Genomic DNA, 17621 nt, shown 5'->3' with positions numbered 1-17621 from the left:
TGAAAAGAGAAAAATTCTCAGCCTAACCTTACCTATAAATGGTGCTTTTACTGACTACTGATGTGTTTTATGCTATTTTTAAAAATCAAGCTTAACATCTGAAATAGAAGACTGTACATGACTAAGTTAATTTAGGTGTACTGATTATCTTTATGCATAGTTAAAATACTTGAAATACAACGTTTAAATCCACAGACACACCCATTCATTCTTGTGCTTTTCGGACTCGTTGGATTGGAAAACATCATAGCAGAAAGTATCCTATGCAAGGCCACAGGTCTATAAAATAAAATGTACACACTTAGTAGTAAGAGATTTTAGAAATTTATAAAAATTAACTAGCAACATAATCTCCTTAATAAACGTTCATAACAATGTTTTAATAATAGATAGACTTACAGAAAGCTTAGGCCTAGCTTCGGTTTATTAAGGAACAAAGTCTTCCCATAACTTTAACTTTTGGGAGGATTATGTTTCATGTTTTTATAAATACTTGCATATTGAGAGAAATTATATACAGTCTATGATTCTTATCTACGAAAATGGCAATCATTATTGAAGCTGCAAAGCAAATTAATAACAGGCAGGTGAATTAATACAATCAATAAATGTACACATAAGAGAGTAAATTTTAAAAACAGGACTGCCAAATAAAATACAGCATGTCCAGATAAAGTTGAATTCCAGATAGATAAAATTTCACAATTAAGGGATTTTTTAAAAATCCACAAATTCATTTGTTAATACAATTGTAATTTATGATATTAAAAAATAGCCTTAAGTATTTGATACAGCAGATGGAAAAATATACTTTATATTATTCAAGACAAATTGAATTCACCATAGGTTCTTGCTGTTTGGCACTTAATTGATTAAAAACTGAAAGATGAGTTCACCAGTTGTTGGCTAAAGAATCGATCTCTTAGCCACTGCAATGAGAAGCCTGCTCACCACAACAAAGGCGAGCCCCCTGCTCGCCACAACTAGAGAAAGCCAGAAAACCTGCATGCAGCAATGAAGACCCAATGAGCCAAAAATTAAATAAAAAAAAAAAAAAGAATCAATCTCTTACTCTTCACATCAGGCATTTTTCTTACAAATTACTACTCTTCATCTCTTTAGTCTAAGATATTAAACATTTAAAACTTCTTCTTTGATTTATTTGTCAGTTTTAAATGCCATTACTGAAGAGCTGCCATCTAAGAGGACTATTAGAGCAATAGCACAATGGAAGGATCAGCCGGCCGTCTCCTTAATCCAGCAGACGCTACTGGGACAACCGATATTATGTGGGCCCTGACGTGATGAAATACCAAGTAATATAAACATCACCCATGGTAAATTCGAGTTAAACATTTTTGACAAGTTAAATTTTTCCATTTTACAGGAAATACAAGACTTAGAGCTAGAGGAAAAAAAACAAAAACAATCACTCAAACTGAAAAGTGGAACATTTTGCTGGTCTGGCCTCGCCAATAAATCAATTAAATAATAATAACAATAAAGGGAATGTGCCAGATTAAAAGAGATTTAAGGAACATCACAACCAGATGTATGATTCTGGATAGGATGCAAGTTTTGGATAAACCAGCTATAAAGAAAGGCCTTTTAGACAAATGGGGAAATTTGAATATACACTGGGTATAATCTTACACATTTAACAGTTAAATAATAATGTTAAACATACACACACACACGCATGCATGGTTGTAGAGATGCTGGCCTGGAATGCAAATATGTGTCTGATGGCAGATGCCCATGAAGAATTATTTTAACCGTCCCATGAATCATGTTATTTCACAAAAGTGTATTAAAAATCACTAATATTCTAGAACTTCATTGGTACAATAGTCTTTTCTTTCTTCTGCTTCTGAATTAATCTTTAATGATGAATCATATGGCATGTTGAAAACAAGACAAATGGAAATCTCCCTTCTCATCAATATCTGGTCGGGGGAGTGGCTGGGGGTAGAAAGGGAAACCTTAAGAGATGATAATGTATCAATTCTTTAGAAGGAACTTGATCTGGCATCCACTTTGCCAGTTAATCCTGATGCTAGGAAATACCCTTCACTCTGCATGTGTTAAAGCTAAAGGCTTCTGCTGTGGATCCTAGTTAATAATTTAATCTAAAACCATTGCTACCATCTGCTTGGTCAATTTCAAAACGTCTGCTATCACTGGGCCTAGTTTAGTCAAGTCACAATATTCATGTGACAAATGCTGAACAAATGAAAGGCGAAGCAGACGGAAAGTATGCTTTGGAGAAAAGAAACCCCCATCAAAAGTCTAAACACAAAGGGAGCCCTGCTGACTGAGCATTCAAAGTTCAACCATGCCTGCGGGGATGGAAGGACGCACTGTCTCTCTAATGTAGGGAATGTGACAATCCAGAGGCTGTCCTGACATGATGGACATAAGGTGGGGCAGACAGGGGAGAGCTTTGTGAAGGGAATGGGCCCTGAGACTGGAAATACTGGTGGGTAAGGATACAGCAAGGGCAACCTGGAAAGGGGAGATGTCACAGGCTCCTAGAAAGGTAGAGCTGAAAAGAGCCCTAAAGAGCATCCAATCCACTCCTTTTATTTTACAGAATAAGTGACCTGCAGTAGATCACAGAGCTACCCAGCAGCTGAGCTCATTCTGCATCTTGTGCTCCAGTTTTCAATACACCACGCTACCCTGCCTTCACTGCAGAGGGCTGATGGGGCAGGGCTCCAACCACCCACACTCATTTCTCCCTCTGTGACCCTGTTAATCTTCCCCGGGAATGCTGGATCCCTGACTTATCCACTTGGCATGCCCTATTCATTTTTTAAGTTATAATTCAAGCATTAACCTTCCTTCAGAATCATTCCTTGACAGAGCTTTCATAACTTTCTATTTCAAAAATATATGTCATTTTACTTCATGGATAACTTCCTCCAAAGTGAACTATGTCTGTCTTGCAGAAAGAGAACAAATAATATCACTACATGTAAAGCCTCTTATACTTGGACTAATTATTCTTCACATGTTGCATAGCCCTAACCCATCCACGAGTGCACTGATTCATCTAATTCATTTTATTCAGCCTATATGAGGTATATAATCGCTCATTTCAGGAGAGAAATCATGTATACGCGTAGAGCAACATATCAACTAGTTCAATTAAGTTAACTCATTTTACCTTCCCCAATACTGTCATTCAAAACATATTTTCTGAATACATATTAAAGGCCTAGCACATCTTAGAGAAGAGAATAATTTTCAATCACTTGGAAATAAGAATATTTTTCTGGGCTATTTCAATTTAACATAATTATATCCTTTTATAATAAAAATAATGTAAAGGGAAATAAAATTTTAAATTTGAAAAGGAAAAAAAAATCAACGTAACCTTTCTTCTAAATCTTCAGGGGAGAAAAAAATCTCATCATGGAATGAAAAGCCAAAGTATAATGTGATGATCTTGGAAATCTAACTTAAGAGAGTCATGTGATTAGCTGAGGTTCTTTATATTCTGGGCTCTCTTTTACTTTTTAAATTGGACAATATTAAGAACCTGCTTGATTGATGGTGTTACAAAACCTGTAAAGAATCTACACTTGAGAAGAATTTTCTACCTAGAAAAAAACTGAGAGCAAAGGATACTTCCTAATCATGACTACCAGGGGAAAACTGACAAAATAAAGTCGAAGGTTGCCACCTACAGGGGGACGCTGTCCGCTCAATGAGACACTGGTACAGGAAAAGGATTCCTCCTGCTGTCTCTTGACAGAAAAGCTTGGAAAAAAGGGCTCTGGTTTAACACACCCATATTCATGGTCATGTCTCAAAAGAATGTTCTCAACTTCTTCCACCAAAGAAGGACCATACTCTGTAATCTCTGTGCCCCTTTTGAGCCTCAATTTAGACAAAGTTGATCTCATACCTCCAGGAAGATTTCTGAATATTCATAAGCTCCCTAGTATCTACAACCAAGCTCAGATTAAAGGAAGCACCCCTGAATTATAGAAAGCATTTCTGATTCAATAAGGGGGCAGCTACAAGTGAATAATTAGGACCAAGAAAATAGAGGTCCATATCACTTTACAACCAAAAGGTAAAATCTTATAACAAAGGAATCCAAAGGAGCGTGTTTCCATTTGGAGAGAAGATGATTCTGAAACCATATTGTCTACAAATACAAAAAATAATTTTAAACGAACAAGGGGAAATCAGATTTATCACTGCCTAAGTTCTTCCCAACTAATGATCAATAAGTATGAAGATTTAGAGAAAAGAATCGCTTGAGCTTTTTATTTTACAAGCAATGGGAAGAATTCCATGAACTGTTCAGTTTTTTTTATTTCCTGTGATTTCTTATATTGTTTCACATATGGTTAAGATGAAGGCTACGATTAATAAGCTGATGTGATCAACTGCTTTTGTTAAGAGGCCAGCTGGTTCACATGCAAAATGATAATTAGACAAATTAAGACAGACTGCTTTGGTTTGCTGATGAACTGACAGCAATACTTATAGTTAAATGTCTCCAACTGTAGTTGGTTTCCTAGTAATGGTAAAAGTTGATCTAGGTAAGGATAACATTTATCTGATTTGTGTTAGGTTTTATAAAAAAAATTTTACATTGTCCTAAGCCACTGAATAAACAGCAGCAGAATTCTTCAGAGAAACCATAGCTCCTTATAAAGCATGAGTGCTAGGAAGGTTTTGTAATTATGCTGGAGACGTCACAGCAGGAGCAAGGGAAGGTCAGCCTGGCATAAAATGATATTCAGACAATCTAGAGAGTACGGAACTTTTACTTAAGTTAGGCAGTCACAGACTTTTGAAACAACTAAAACCTGCCTATAAACTCAAGTTTTCATATACTTTCATGGATTTTTCTTTTCAATCCAGAGAGGTAACATTTAAATAAGTAAACAACAAATGACAGCAAGAGACAAGAATAAAAACATTGGTTAGTATATAGAGACTTATATTCAGTAATCTAATTCTCGTAACCTAATATTTCTAAAGCAAGGATTTCACGATGTAGATTTCTGAACTGATGCTGCAGAAGTGTCTTCACACTTGTGGGCATTCTCTGGTACTAGAGGACGATACGTCTGGACACAAATGGAAGGGACGGGAAGCATGGTGATTGCAGAGCCCACATAATTAGGCTCACATAGAATCTGAGAAAAATCAATGGTAATCAAAACAATAATGCTAATACTAGGTAACAGCTGGCCACTGGCTTTGTAAAAACTGATATGCTTAGGTCCCCCGCATCGGCATCATGGCAGTTTGAAACAGAAAGCAGAGAAAAAAACAAAAAAAAAGAAATTCTTCACATCTTGCAAATACAATAATATCAGGCCGGATTAACATCAACAGTCTTCTTCATGTGCCTAACATTATTTTTAATATGCAGCCAAAACTACGAAGCTTGGAAATATAAAGACAGGTGTGAATATTTCATAATTTGGTCCACTGATTATTTTGTGTGTGTGTGTGTGCTTTTTTCACTAAAGAAAAAAGATCAAGGGAGTAGAAATCACTATAGGAATTTGGTAACGAAGACATGGACAATCAATGTTTTCCTCAACCAGAATAAAAAGAAAAGAAATCTGGGGAGAAAATAAAACAGATTAAGTTCTTACAATGCCAAATAGTTTTCCCAAACCTCTCTCAAGTTGTATGGCAGCTCTCAGAAGACTCAGCTTCACCCATTTTTATCACCTCATCTGAAACACCTATCTCTTTGTGCGTAGCAATCCACACACATCATTATATGACAGAAACAAGTTCAAATGAAGCTGCCACAATCAATTCTCATTAGCAAACTGTATTTAAGTATACATTTAGACCATCAAGGGCGGTCCTAAAATAATTGCACTTTTCAATACGTGCCTTGATGTTCATGTACAATCAGCTTCACTTGAATAGAATTTAATTATTTTAACTGCTTTCTGAAGAGAAATACTCACCAACTGCACCCCACTGGATAGAGGAATCAGCCACAGACTCCAGACAATGTATTACGTTCATTATCAAAATAATCCCCGGGGCAGCTCTGGAGAGCTAGTTCCAGCAGGACACCCCATGTTGAAATAGGATAAGATGCACTTCTTCGCTCAGGAGTAGCCCTCCTCTCCCTCTTGTCAATACAACCATAACCACTCATCAACAACGATAACTCTATATTCTGAACTTTCTAGCTTCACTCATATTGTTTAACATCAACACTCCCCTCCCCCCCCCGCAAAAAAACACGGCCGCTTCTTTCCGCAGCTGCTGCATGCCACAAATAGCTTCTTGTATAATTTGACTTAGAATGCACCCCAAACTAAACATGTTGAATGGCAACGTGAATGCTTCATTCAGAGAGCACTAAAATGTGTAGAATGTCCTAAAAACATCGCACTGGAAAAGGGGATAGTTTGGTAGTCCTGAGGCAGAGGACTGCTTTCAGCAGTAGCCTGCAAATTCTCCTGTTCTTTTTTTTTTATTATTAGTTTCTGCTTTATAACAAAGTGAATCAGTTATACATATACATCTGTTCCCATATCCCTTCCCTCTTGCATCTCCCTCCCTCCCACCCTCCCTATCCCACCCCTCCAGGCGGTCACAGACCACCGAGCTGATCTCCCTGTGCTATGCGGCTGCTTCCCACTATCTACTTACCTTACGTTTGGTAGTGTATATACGTCCATGCCTCTCTCTCGCTTTGTCACAGCTTACCCTTCTCCCTCCCCATATCCTCAAGTCCATTCTCAAGTAGGTCTGTGTCTTTATTCCTGTTTTACCCCTAGGTTCTTCATGACATTTTTTTCCCTTAAATTCCATATATATATGTGTTAGCATGGAAACAACCTAAGTGTCCATCATTGGATGAATGGATAAAGAAGATGTGGCACATATATACAGTGGAATATTACTCAGTCATAAAAAGAAACGAAATTGAGCTATTTGTAATGAGGTGGATAGACCTAGAGTCTGTCATACAGAGTGAAGTAAGTCTCCTCTGTTCTATGCAGAGGGCTTCGGAAGATTCCCACAATGATCAAAGGAGGAGCAAATTCCCCTCAGCCTGCCCTCTCCACGTGGGCTTTCTCTAAGGTTGCCTCCATTCCCCATGATGAAGGTCTTGCTTCTTGCTTTCCTAATAGAAGGTACTTGGTCTATGTATGCTCTAGCATCAATTATCCATTCTCGGGTTAAATCAAATGGTTTTTAAGTTGTTTGCCTTAATGCTTTGTGTGTTCTACACATGGCAAAACCCCCTCTGCCATTTTTGTAAGCTCCTAGCGGGCCAGGGCCGAATCCATACAGATCTCTTTGCACAGGGCTAATCCTGGTGCCAGGAAAAGCCAGATGCTTGGGAACTTGATACAATGTGACAACACATAACATTCATGGGCACATTCAAAAAAGGAGGTAATCACCCATCTTTATGAAACAGGTGAGAGAGGGAAAGAGCCTGGAAATTTTAAAAGCATTTGTCTATAGGGCCATAGTTGTTTAACCTCTGTGGAAATTTCCCTTAAGAAGTAGCTTGCAAATACTAAACAAAAATGTCCACACAGATAATGGTTATTTTCACCTCATTATACATTGTACAAGTCATTTTTTGAAATGTCTCCTTGTGTGTTGAAATTGGAATTTATTTACTTTAATACCAGGTATATTGGCAACCAAATGATTGCTGGGGCTGATGGACAAAGGGGGAAGAGTTAAAGGGAAAAACTCCTTTTTGGTTGCTATGAAAAATGAGAGAAGAATAGCGGGTTACTTTTTTCTTACTCTTTTCCCATGATACGTTGGGGCTCAGATTAATTGCCATTTCTTCAGGAAAGCAAACCTTCCCTGACCCTGATTCTGTTTTTACCTTCTATTATTCACTCTCATGGAGACCTTCACTTTTCTTTCATAGCACTAGTACTTGTGTTTGTGTAGTTATTTGTTTAGTAACTGTATGTCCCACTAGACACAGGATCTAGACTGTAGAACAGAGGCCACAGCTCAGCGGGTCTGCAGGGTCCAGGTGCCGAGCACCAGATCTGATACACAGCAGGCATGCAGTTAATATTATTTTATTAAAGGAATGAGTTACAGGAAGAAAAGAAACACTTTAAACACTATGAGCTCTAGAGGATTTAGCTTTACTCTATGGCATTAAAAAAAAACTAATGTTAAAGTATCAGTATTAATAAAGAGCTTTTAAGAAGAGACAAGGGCTTCCCTGGTGGTGCAGTGGTTGAGAGTCCGCCTGCCGATGCAGGGGACACGGGTTCGTGCCCCGGTCCGGGAGGATCCCACATGCCGCGGAGCGGCTGGGCCCGTGAGCCATGGCCGCTGAGCCTGCGTGTCCGGAGCCTGTGCTCCGCAACAGGAGAGGCCACAGCAGTGAGAGGCCCGAGTACTGGGAAAAAAAAAAAAAAGAAGAGACAAAAGTTCATTCAAAAATATCACATCACTCCTTTCCAGCCTGGTCTTCTTTATTAAAGATGCTATACAGCAAGCACTAACTACTCTAGGCACTGGAGACCCCAAGATGGAGACAATTCTTTTACAAAGGCTTCCTTGATCCTTTCATCTCCCATGCCCTCTCCCCACAAGAGTGGATTGTTCACTCCTTTGTGGTTTATCCATTCCATAACTGGCCTAATCTGTCTCCCATACTAGGACCTTCCCTCCTTGAGGACCAGGACCAGGCCTTTATTGGCTTTGGAGATGCCAGTAAGTTTGACTAAATGACAAAAATGAATCTATTCCTTGTCTGTAAGGAATTCTATTGAATAGAAGAAGACAGATACAAGCAAACAGTAATAAGACATTTTAAAACAGAGGGTAAACTCTAATGGGGGCCAAAAGGAAATGATATCAGGGAAAACATGACATAGCAGGATGACATGTGAGCTAGACCTTGAAGGCTTTGCTACATAGAGAGGATATGAAACACATTCCAACTAGACAAAAGTGCAAGAGCAAAGGCCGAAAGAAGAGAGCGAGGTGTCTGTGTGCTGGGAATATGAGTCATGTGTACGACAAATGGTGCACGCTGCCTCTGATGGCCTCAGTCAAACCGCCTTGCAGTCACTGGGAGCTGGAAACCACATTTCCCCGACTCCAGTATACCTGAGCCTCCTGGTTTGAAACGTCGCTGCACCTCAACTTGGCTGAGGACTTGAGTCTGCACTCAGCTGGCTCTGGTGGTTAGTCTGGCTGTTGAGACGCTTCAGTAGGAGTGGTAACTGCAGCCTCAGCGTCCAGTCCCTCCTTACGTGGAGATGGTAGGCTAGACCAGTGGCACTCATTTCGCAGGTAAGGCACACAGCTGTGGCAATGTGATCTTGGAGTCCAAACCTGAGTGCCAGTTTTCTGCTGGCAGCAGAGATAACGGCTCCCTTGGTGAGCCAGTTCTGAACTGGTTTCTTGGAAATCATTCCTGGGAGTTCAACTTGGACCTGTTCCCCAAGTTTTTCCAACGATCCTTACACCCTGTGTTGAATCCCCTTCTGCGTACATTGCTGTCTGCACCTGAACCTGCCTGAGACAATCTGCTGGCCCTTCAGATGAAAAAATGGGGTTCCTAGGGCTGGCAGTGGGAATATGGCTGGAAAAGTAAGTCAGGACTGGTCGGGAGGAATCTTGCCTATTGACTAAAGGGGTCAGACTTCATTCAGTCAGTAATGATTGGACAGCAAAAGTTTTCATATAAGGTAGAGATCCTGTGTTTTAGAAAAATTTGAAAGACATAGAAAAATGAATTGAGATAGTAGGCAAATTCCATAAAACCAAGATAAACTAATGTTGATGAAAGAAGGAATGGAGGTAAGTAGTCTGTGCCCTTTATGTTAATGACTTCCCCCATGCCTCACCTTTGGCTGTAGTCTAACACTGCCTCCCTCTCTTCAATGCTAATCTATTCCAGGTAGGACACCAACAATCTGGGGGGATGGGATACAGTCACCTACTGACTCACGTTAGCCTCTAGTCTCACCAGTCTCTCTTTCAATTTCATATTGCTGGACAATTTTGAATGAACATTTTAGTTCCTGATTACTTCTTACCTTGACAAACTGACTTTTTTTTTTGCTAAGAGTGGGGTTTGTATAAACTGTATGGTCATGAACAAAGCCCATAAATGATGGCGCATAGACACATGAAAAGATGTTCAACATCACTAATTATTAGAGAAATGCAAATCAAAACTACAATGAGGTAACACCTCACACAGATCAGAATGGCCATCATTAAAAGTCTACAAATAATAGGGCCTCCCTGGTGGCGCAAGTGGTTGAGAGTCCGCCTGCCGATGCAGGGGATACGGGTTCGTGCCCCGGTCTGGGAGGATCCCATATGCCGCGGAGCGGCTGGGCCCGTGAGCCATGGCCGCTGAGCCTGCGCGTCCGGAGCCTGTGCGTCCGGAGCCTGTGCTCCGCAACGGGGGAGGCCACAACAGTGAGAGGCCCGCATACCGCAAAAAAAAAAAAAAAAAAAAAAAAGTCTACAAATAATAAACGCTGGAGAGGGTGTGGAGAGAAAGGAACCCTCCTGCACTGTTGGTGGGAATGTAAATTGGTACAGCCACTATAGAGAACAGTATGGAGGTTCCTTAAAGAACTAAAAAGAGAGTTACCATATGATCCCGCAATCCCAATCCTGGGCATACATCCAGAGAAAACTCTGATTCGAAAAGATACAGGCAATGTTCATAGCAGCACTATTTACAATATCCAAGACATGGAAGCAATCTAAATGTCCATCGACAGATGAATGGATAAAGAAGATGTGGTATATACACACAATGGAATATTACTCAGCCATAAAAACGAATGAAATAATGCCATTTGCAGCAACATGGATGGACCTAGAGATTATCATACTAAGTGAAGTCAGACAGAGAAAGACAAATATCATATATTACTTACATATAGAATCTAAAAAAATGATACAAATGAACATATCTGCAAAACAGAAACAGACTCACAGACATAGAAAACAAACTTATGGTAACTGAAGGGGATAGCAGGGGGATAGCGGGGGTCATGGGGGGAGATAAATTAGGATTTGGGGATTAACATATACACACTACTATATATAAAACAGGTGAACCACAAGGACCTATTGTATAGCACAGGGAAGTTGCTCAATATCTCATAATAACCTATAATGGAAAAGAAAAAAATAAAGAAATGTATCTTATAAAAAAGACCATAAATGAAAAATAACATAGTTTATGTTTATTTTTAAAACACTGTCTTTTCCTCAATGTTAATTACATACAACTCTGAAATACTGCATCAATTCTGATAAAGAATACACAAGAAAATCTAGCCACTATCAATCAGTATTTAGGGAAAGAACATCAGTGTTTAGGGAAAGAACATAGATAATTGAAACAGGACAGCCAGCACTTTATTAAAGCAGCTATGATGGCAATGCCAGAACACTTAGATGCAAACAGAATCCACTCATTATATTAAGGTAAGAGGAATTACTGAGGGACCTTAAGGAGCTTTCAGCATCTCCAGGTGGCCAGAGGATAAGTTTACACACCACATAGTCAGGACTGTTACAATGAAACGTTGCCGCTGTCGCCACCTGCTGGTCATCACCGGCTATCACTGATCATATACAAGTCTGGATGTCAAGTGTCCACAGAAGCAAATGTTGGAAGAGCAAGAGACCAGTGCTGCTGGGCTTGCCAGGAGATCCAAACAGCCTACACAGCTATTGCCTATGATTCCTCAGTTTGGCATCCAAATTCAATCAGTGGGTCTGGGTGACAGAGCCTAGGTCATGTACCTGCAACTCTAGCTGCAAGGGAGTCTGGGAAATGAAGGTGTTAGCTAACTTGATAGGAGAAGTCAGGCCAAACAGGGAGTGAGATGGAGCTGAATGAGCCAGTGACAGAAACTGCTGCAGGATTTCTGGCCAAGTTCTTGAGAAAGAACAATTACAAGAGGCTCCAAAATCAATTGGGATTCATCGCCTTTTATATCTGTTTTTGATTCAGATCCAGAAATATAGTCATTTACATCTGATCTTCCTAAATCAGCAGCTGAGAAAGTTGGAGAATGCTTTTACTCAAATTGCATCAGTGGCCCACAAGTAGTATTCAACATGGTCACCTACTAAGTACATCAACTCAACACAGCCCAGGACTGGTTTCTTTCCATAGACTTCATTTTTGGAGAACTTAAAAAAAAAAAAAAATTACAGCAGATTTTTTAAAAGACATGCTCAAATTCACATTATATAAGAAAAATAATGGCAATAGAGGTGAGAGTGGAAGGTTCAAAGGAATGATTTTCAACAGACCGGAAGTTATTCCATAGGTTGTTGCAATCTGACTTCACAAATTAAAAGAGCAAGTTCGATAAACTCACTTTTCCAACTACCTTATGTAATTAAAATTGGGGAAAAAAAATGAACAGAAACAATGCTAGAAAAGTTTATGTTTGGCCTTAATTATCTACTATATCATGTGTTCTCAGGAAGAAGAGTGAATAATCTAAGCAGTGATATAGAAACTCTGATACTTACACATTCCAAAATGCCACTGAAGAATTAAGCACTCCATAGGTGAGCATCTATTGAGAGAACACAATTTTTCTGAGCACACTGCACAAATAAGCCATCTCTGAAATGAGGCAGGAAAAAACCACCATGTAGATAGTAATATCTTCAGCAGTATTTTTTCAAGGCATAATTTAGTGGTAATTTAGTGAATCTCCTTAAAAAAATTCTATTTTGCTATCCAATTTTCCTTTTGATAAAATGACCGGAAGAAAGTCTTATCAAGAAACAAATGACAATCAAATGGAATTTCTATGTATCTCATTACTCAAAAATATTTATTTCTTCATAAACACCCTGATATTATAAAATAAAAGCATTAAATATTGATGTTCTTACCCAGTTTTTTAAAAATCAGAGAAATGGCATCTTGGATGAAGAAAGTAATTTACTGCCATCTCAATCTATGAATAATTTAATTTTGCAAGGCGAGTGTGATATGTGTACAAGATTTTTTTTTTTTTTTTTTTTTTTTTTTTGCAGTACGCGGGCCTCTCACTGTTGTGGCCTCTCCCGTTGCGGAGCACAGGCTCCGGACGCGCAGGCTCAGCGGCCATGGCTCACGGGCCCAGCCGCTCCGCGGCATGTGGGATCTTCCCGGACCAGGGCATGAACCCGTGTCCCCTGCATTGGCAGGCGGACTCTCAACCATGCACCACCAGGGAAGCCCACAAGATGTTTTTTTAATCGTCATGATACATAGTCCACGTCAGAAGAGCAACAGGGAGCAGGGCAACTTTCGTAAACAATCTTTGAAAACAAGCACAGTTGTCTGCAGGTTGTTGTCTGGTGCTAGTTCTCTCTCACACTTCAGAAATGACGCTCCTCCACACACAACTAAGGGTTTCTAACACGATGTCTGGAGAAGGATCCAGAACACTTACATTGGCCATATCGTATTTCTTATTCCCTCCATTTCAGGATTCAGAGACGGTTGATTAGTAACTCTTTGTTTCCCATTTATATTACTGAAAGGTTCTATCTCTAAAAAAGAAACATGTCAGCCCTCTCTGTCTATGGTGGTATGAACAAAGAAGAACAGAGAGCGATGCTCACCACCCAGCTCCGCAAGGGTTGAGCAATGCTCACCACCCAGCTCTGCAAGGGTTAAGTCACTGATCGGCTGCAGTTGCTGACCGACAGGGCACCCTGAGAGGAAATTAAGATGATGACAGGGTGAGGCCCTCTGTGCTCTGGACAAGCAGGTCCCTTAGACAGTTAGATGCATATCTCAGGAAGAATTTTAATGACCCCACCTCCATGCATCTTCCCATACACAGAAAAGCATTAAAATCATTTACTTGAGATATCGGTTCTTTGTGGTTAGCAGTAGCCTTTTACTGAGGCATACGCTTGACTGCCCGTATTTTCTCGCCAAAAATCATAAACTGGTTTCTCCCCTGCCTCTTCAGAGCAGTCTCCTCAGAGCTACTGAGTGGCTGTCTCCTGAGCTATAGTCCTCAGTAAGACCCTGAATAAAACTCACGACTCTTGATGCTGGGTGTTTTTCTTTCAGTGACAACAGAGCCTGAATGAGAAGTTGGTCAATTCCACCTTGAGTTCTAATTTTTGGAACAAACACATGAGCTTCGACCAGATCTCTCTAACCACTATCCAATTTTCCACTGTGTGGAGAACAGATTGTATACAAGTAACAAGAAGTAGGAAGCTACTGTGGTGAGCTAGGCAAGAAATAATGGGGGCTTGAACTGGTGCTGAAAAAAGAAATGGGTGGATTCAAAATATATTTAGGAGATAGAACAGAAAGGTTAGATGTAGGGGCTTCCCTGGTGGCACAGTGGTTGAGAGTACGCCTGCCAATGCAGGGGACATGGGTTCGTGCCCCGGTCCGGGAAGATCCCACGTGTCGCGGAGTGGCTGGGCCCGTGAGCCATGGCCGCTGAGCCTGCGCGTCTGGAGCCTGTGCTCCGCAACGGGAGAGGCCACGACAGTGAGAGACCCACGTACCGCAGGAAAAAAAAAAAAAAGGTTAGATGTAGGACATAAAGAAAGGGAGGATCAGTTAACTCCAGTTGTTGTTGTTGTTGCTGTTGTTTTCTGCAGAATTTACCTTGGGGGAGGCTAGTGATGCTGTCTATTGAGAAAGGGAACCCTGGAGGGGGAACAGTTGAAGGGGAAGGAAATCAAAACATGCTCCAATGGAGCCGTCCATGGGACCCGCAAGTGAAAATCTCACATGGCCAATTGCATGTTAAGTCTGAAACTCAGAGGAGAGGCCAGGGTCGGAGATTAAAAACAACTTGGAAAACAACAAGGTCCTACTGTAGAGCACAGGGAGCTATATTCAATATCCTGTGATAAACCATAACGGAAAAGAATATGAAAAAGAATGTATATATATGTATAACTGAATCACTTTGCTGTACAGCAGAAATTAACACAACACTGTAAATTACTATACTTGAATAAAATAAAAATTTTTAAAAAGCATACTTGGAAATGAGCATACAAAAGGTACTTAAAAGCACTGAATGAGAACACCTGGGGAAAGAAGGCAGGTAGAGAAGAGAACGGAGGGTTGAATCCTAAGGCTCTTGGTTTGAAAGAGGAAGAAAGAGTCAAGAAGTGGCCAGTGAAGTAGGTTCTTAAACTCTAAGGGAGGAAACTGTATCAAAGGGGGGAAATAGTCACGTGCACAGAATGTGCTACTAAAGTGAGGCAAAGACAAAAATGTAAGCGCTGCATCCGGCCACAGGGAAGCTGCGAGTTCCCTGAGGGGATGCACGGCGCGCAGTGGACGATCCAGATCCACATCCAAGAAAAAGTGAAGAGGCGGCGGGAAAGTGAGGAGATTGGATGTAGACCACCTGGTTTATTAACATGTTTTGCTCTGAAGACAAAGAGAAAAATGGGTGTGCAGGTAAAGGATATGTGAGGTCAAGAAAGTAGTTTCAAACTCTGAAATACGTCATTATAACATCCCTTTTCAGAAAAATTTTGGTCTGTTTCTCTTCAAGCTCTCTGGTTTGTTTCTGTGTCCATGGGTCACTGAAAAGCCCTTTTTAGATTCACATTATTACAAAACAAGATTCAACAATCTGGGTTAATGAATGACAATAATCTTTAGGCATAAAGGGAGGGGATTATTTTCTGAATCGATGAGTTTCATTAATGGAAAAAAGAAAGGGTCTCCACCCCCCCCCCACTTCACCCTTTCCTGATCTTTTTGTATAGCATTTGCGATCTCCATCTTCCCACCAAACAATGGCTGGACACAGGTTCTGAACATTCCTGAGAAGAATCACTCATTTGGGCAAAAGGAACCCAGCAAGGCAATTACAGGAAGTCTGCTCCCCATGTCTTGCAGCTCATCCAGCATTTTTTGTATTTAGGAAGAAAAAATTGTCATTGGGAGGTGGAGGGCGTGGGGAAGGCAATGGATTAATGAGAACATTTTAAGGTAAAAAAGCTGGAGCAAAATAGCTCCATATCTCCAGGAATAGAAGACAGTGCACTGAGACAGGGGAATTCTTGACTCCCTTGATTGGGAATTCTTGACACGGAATCATCATGAATACTGGAACAGAACAGTCATGGAGAGTATGAAATCTAAGGACATAAGAATGGGAAGCCCAAACCCACGTCTATGTTGCAGGTCTGGCCTGGTGCCAAATAGCAAGATTGCTCTGTATTTTTAAAGGACAGAACAGTCTTTAGGGAGACAAAACAAAAACAATAGCTAGAAGTTAATAGTGCTTACTCTGAGCCGACCATTTCCATGCATGATCTCATTTAACTCACTGATGCTGATCACAGCCCCGAGGTGTCGTTGTGGAAACAGAGACACAGTAAGAAGCTAAGTAATTTTCAAAGGCCGTAAGCTTGTCCAGTGGTGGGGCAAGAATTAAAACCAGGTATGGGATGCTGGAAGCCCCCTCCTAATTACTCGCCACCCCATAGGCCCCTCTGGGGATGCCTATGGAAGGAGTAATCACTTAACAAAGAAGACACAGCAAGCCAAGCCCCACATAGATGCACACAAAGCCTGAGAACCGAAAGCTAAATTTAAGCATGGATTTTAAGTGCACTTTTTATCGGGTACAGAAAAGTGCACAAATGGTTAAGTGAGCAGCTTACTGAATTGCCACAAAGTGGATGTCCATGTAACCAGCACCCAGATCAAGACATAGATGGTTACCAGCTCCCAGAACTCCCTGTTCATGTCCCAAAGGTAACCACTACCCTGACATCATCACCAAAGATTACTCCTGCCTGTTTTTGAATTTTATATGATGGGAATCATACTCTCCTGTGTCTGGCATATCTCACTCAGCACTACGTTTGTGATATCCATCTAGGTGGTTGCATGTAGCAGTAGTCTGTTTATTCCTAGTGCTGTATGGTAAAAGACTTACTCATCCATTTTATTATGAATGGACATTTGTTTTTTTCCTCATTTGGGGCTACTATGAAAAGTACAGCTGTGAACATTCTCATGCATGTCATTTGGTGAACATATTTATATCTTTATGTTGGTACCTCACTAAAAGGGGAATTTGCTGGTTCATAGCGTGCATATATCCAGCTTCTACATAGATAATGCCAAAAAGCTTTCCACAGAGGAAAGACCAGTAGAGTGATTTAAAGGTATTCTTCCACATCAAGTGAGTACTCAAGTAAAAACAGAATTTAAAAATACTGAAGGGACGTTCCTGTGATTATCACAAGACCATTCGTAAATATCAAAAATAAATTAAAAGGAGAGTCTTTGTCTTTGAAAATCACCTGAATGATGGAAGCCCCTCTTGCCAAATTTTCATGTAATAAAAGCCAAAGAGAAAATTGGTTGAAACGGTGTTGAAAGGGTTGGCACATAGAATAACCGGGCTGGCTACAAACTGGTAGAGACAGAGTACCCTTTGGCCAAGGATTGCCATTTCTAGTCCTCACACCTTGATAGGTGAGATCTGGAACCTTACTGTGTCTGGGCCTTGGTTTTTTCACATCTATAACGACAGAATCACACTAGTTGAGCTCAAAGTTCTATTTGGGGCACAAACGTATGTGATATAAATAGATAAAAGAGATGCTTCTAGCCTGTCAGA

The 17621-nt window shown here is 40.4% G+C and overlaps 1 protein-coding gene across 6 annotated transcripts in view; it reads right to left on the bottom strand.

The window, feature by feature from the left end:
- NHSL1 (NHS like 1) overlaps positions 1-17621 on the bottom strand; it is a 242066-nt gene that overhangs the window by 69209 nt on the left and 155236 nt on the right. The window contains exon 2 of one of the 6 annotated variants that reach the window (XM_060115029.1): positions 12523-12569. The exons of the other annotated variants lie outside the window; for them this stretch is intronic. Within the exon in view, the coding sequence (XP_059971012.1) occupies positions 12523-12569 (47 nt within the window). The remainder of the gene's footprint in view (positions 1-12522; positions 12570-17621) is intronic. 6 annotated transcript variants of the gene reach the window in all.

The sequence above is a fragment of the Mesoplodon densirostris genome, chromosome 12 (genome assembly GCF_025265405.1).
Source record: "Mesoplodon densirostris isolate mMesDen1 chromosome 12, mMesDen1 primary haplotype, whole genome shotgun sequence".
NCBI classification, from domain to species: domain Eukaryota; kingdom Metazoa; phylum Chordata; class Mammalia; order Artiodactyla; family Ziphiidae; genus Mesoplodon; species Mesoplodon densirostris.
Note: the sequence above shows the minus strand (reverse complement) of the source record. Positions and strands in the feature narration are given on the sequence as shown.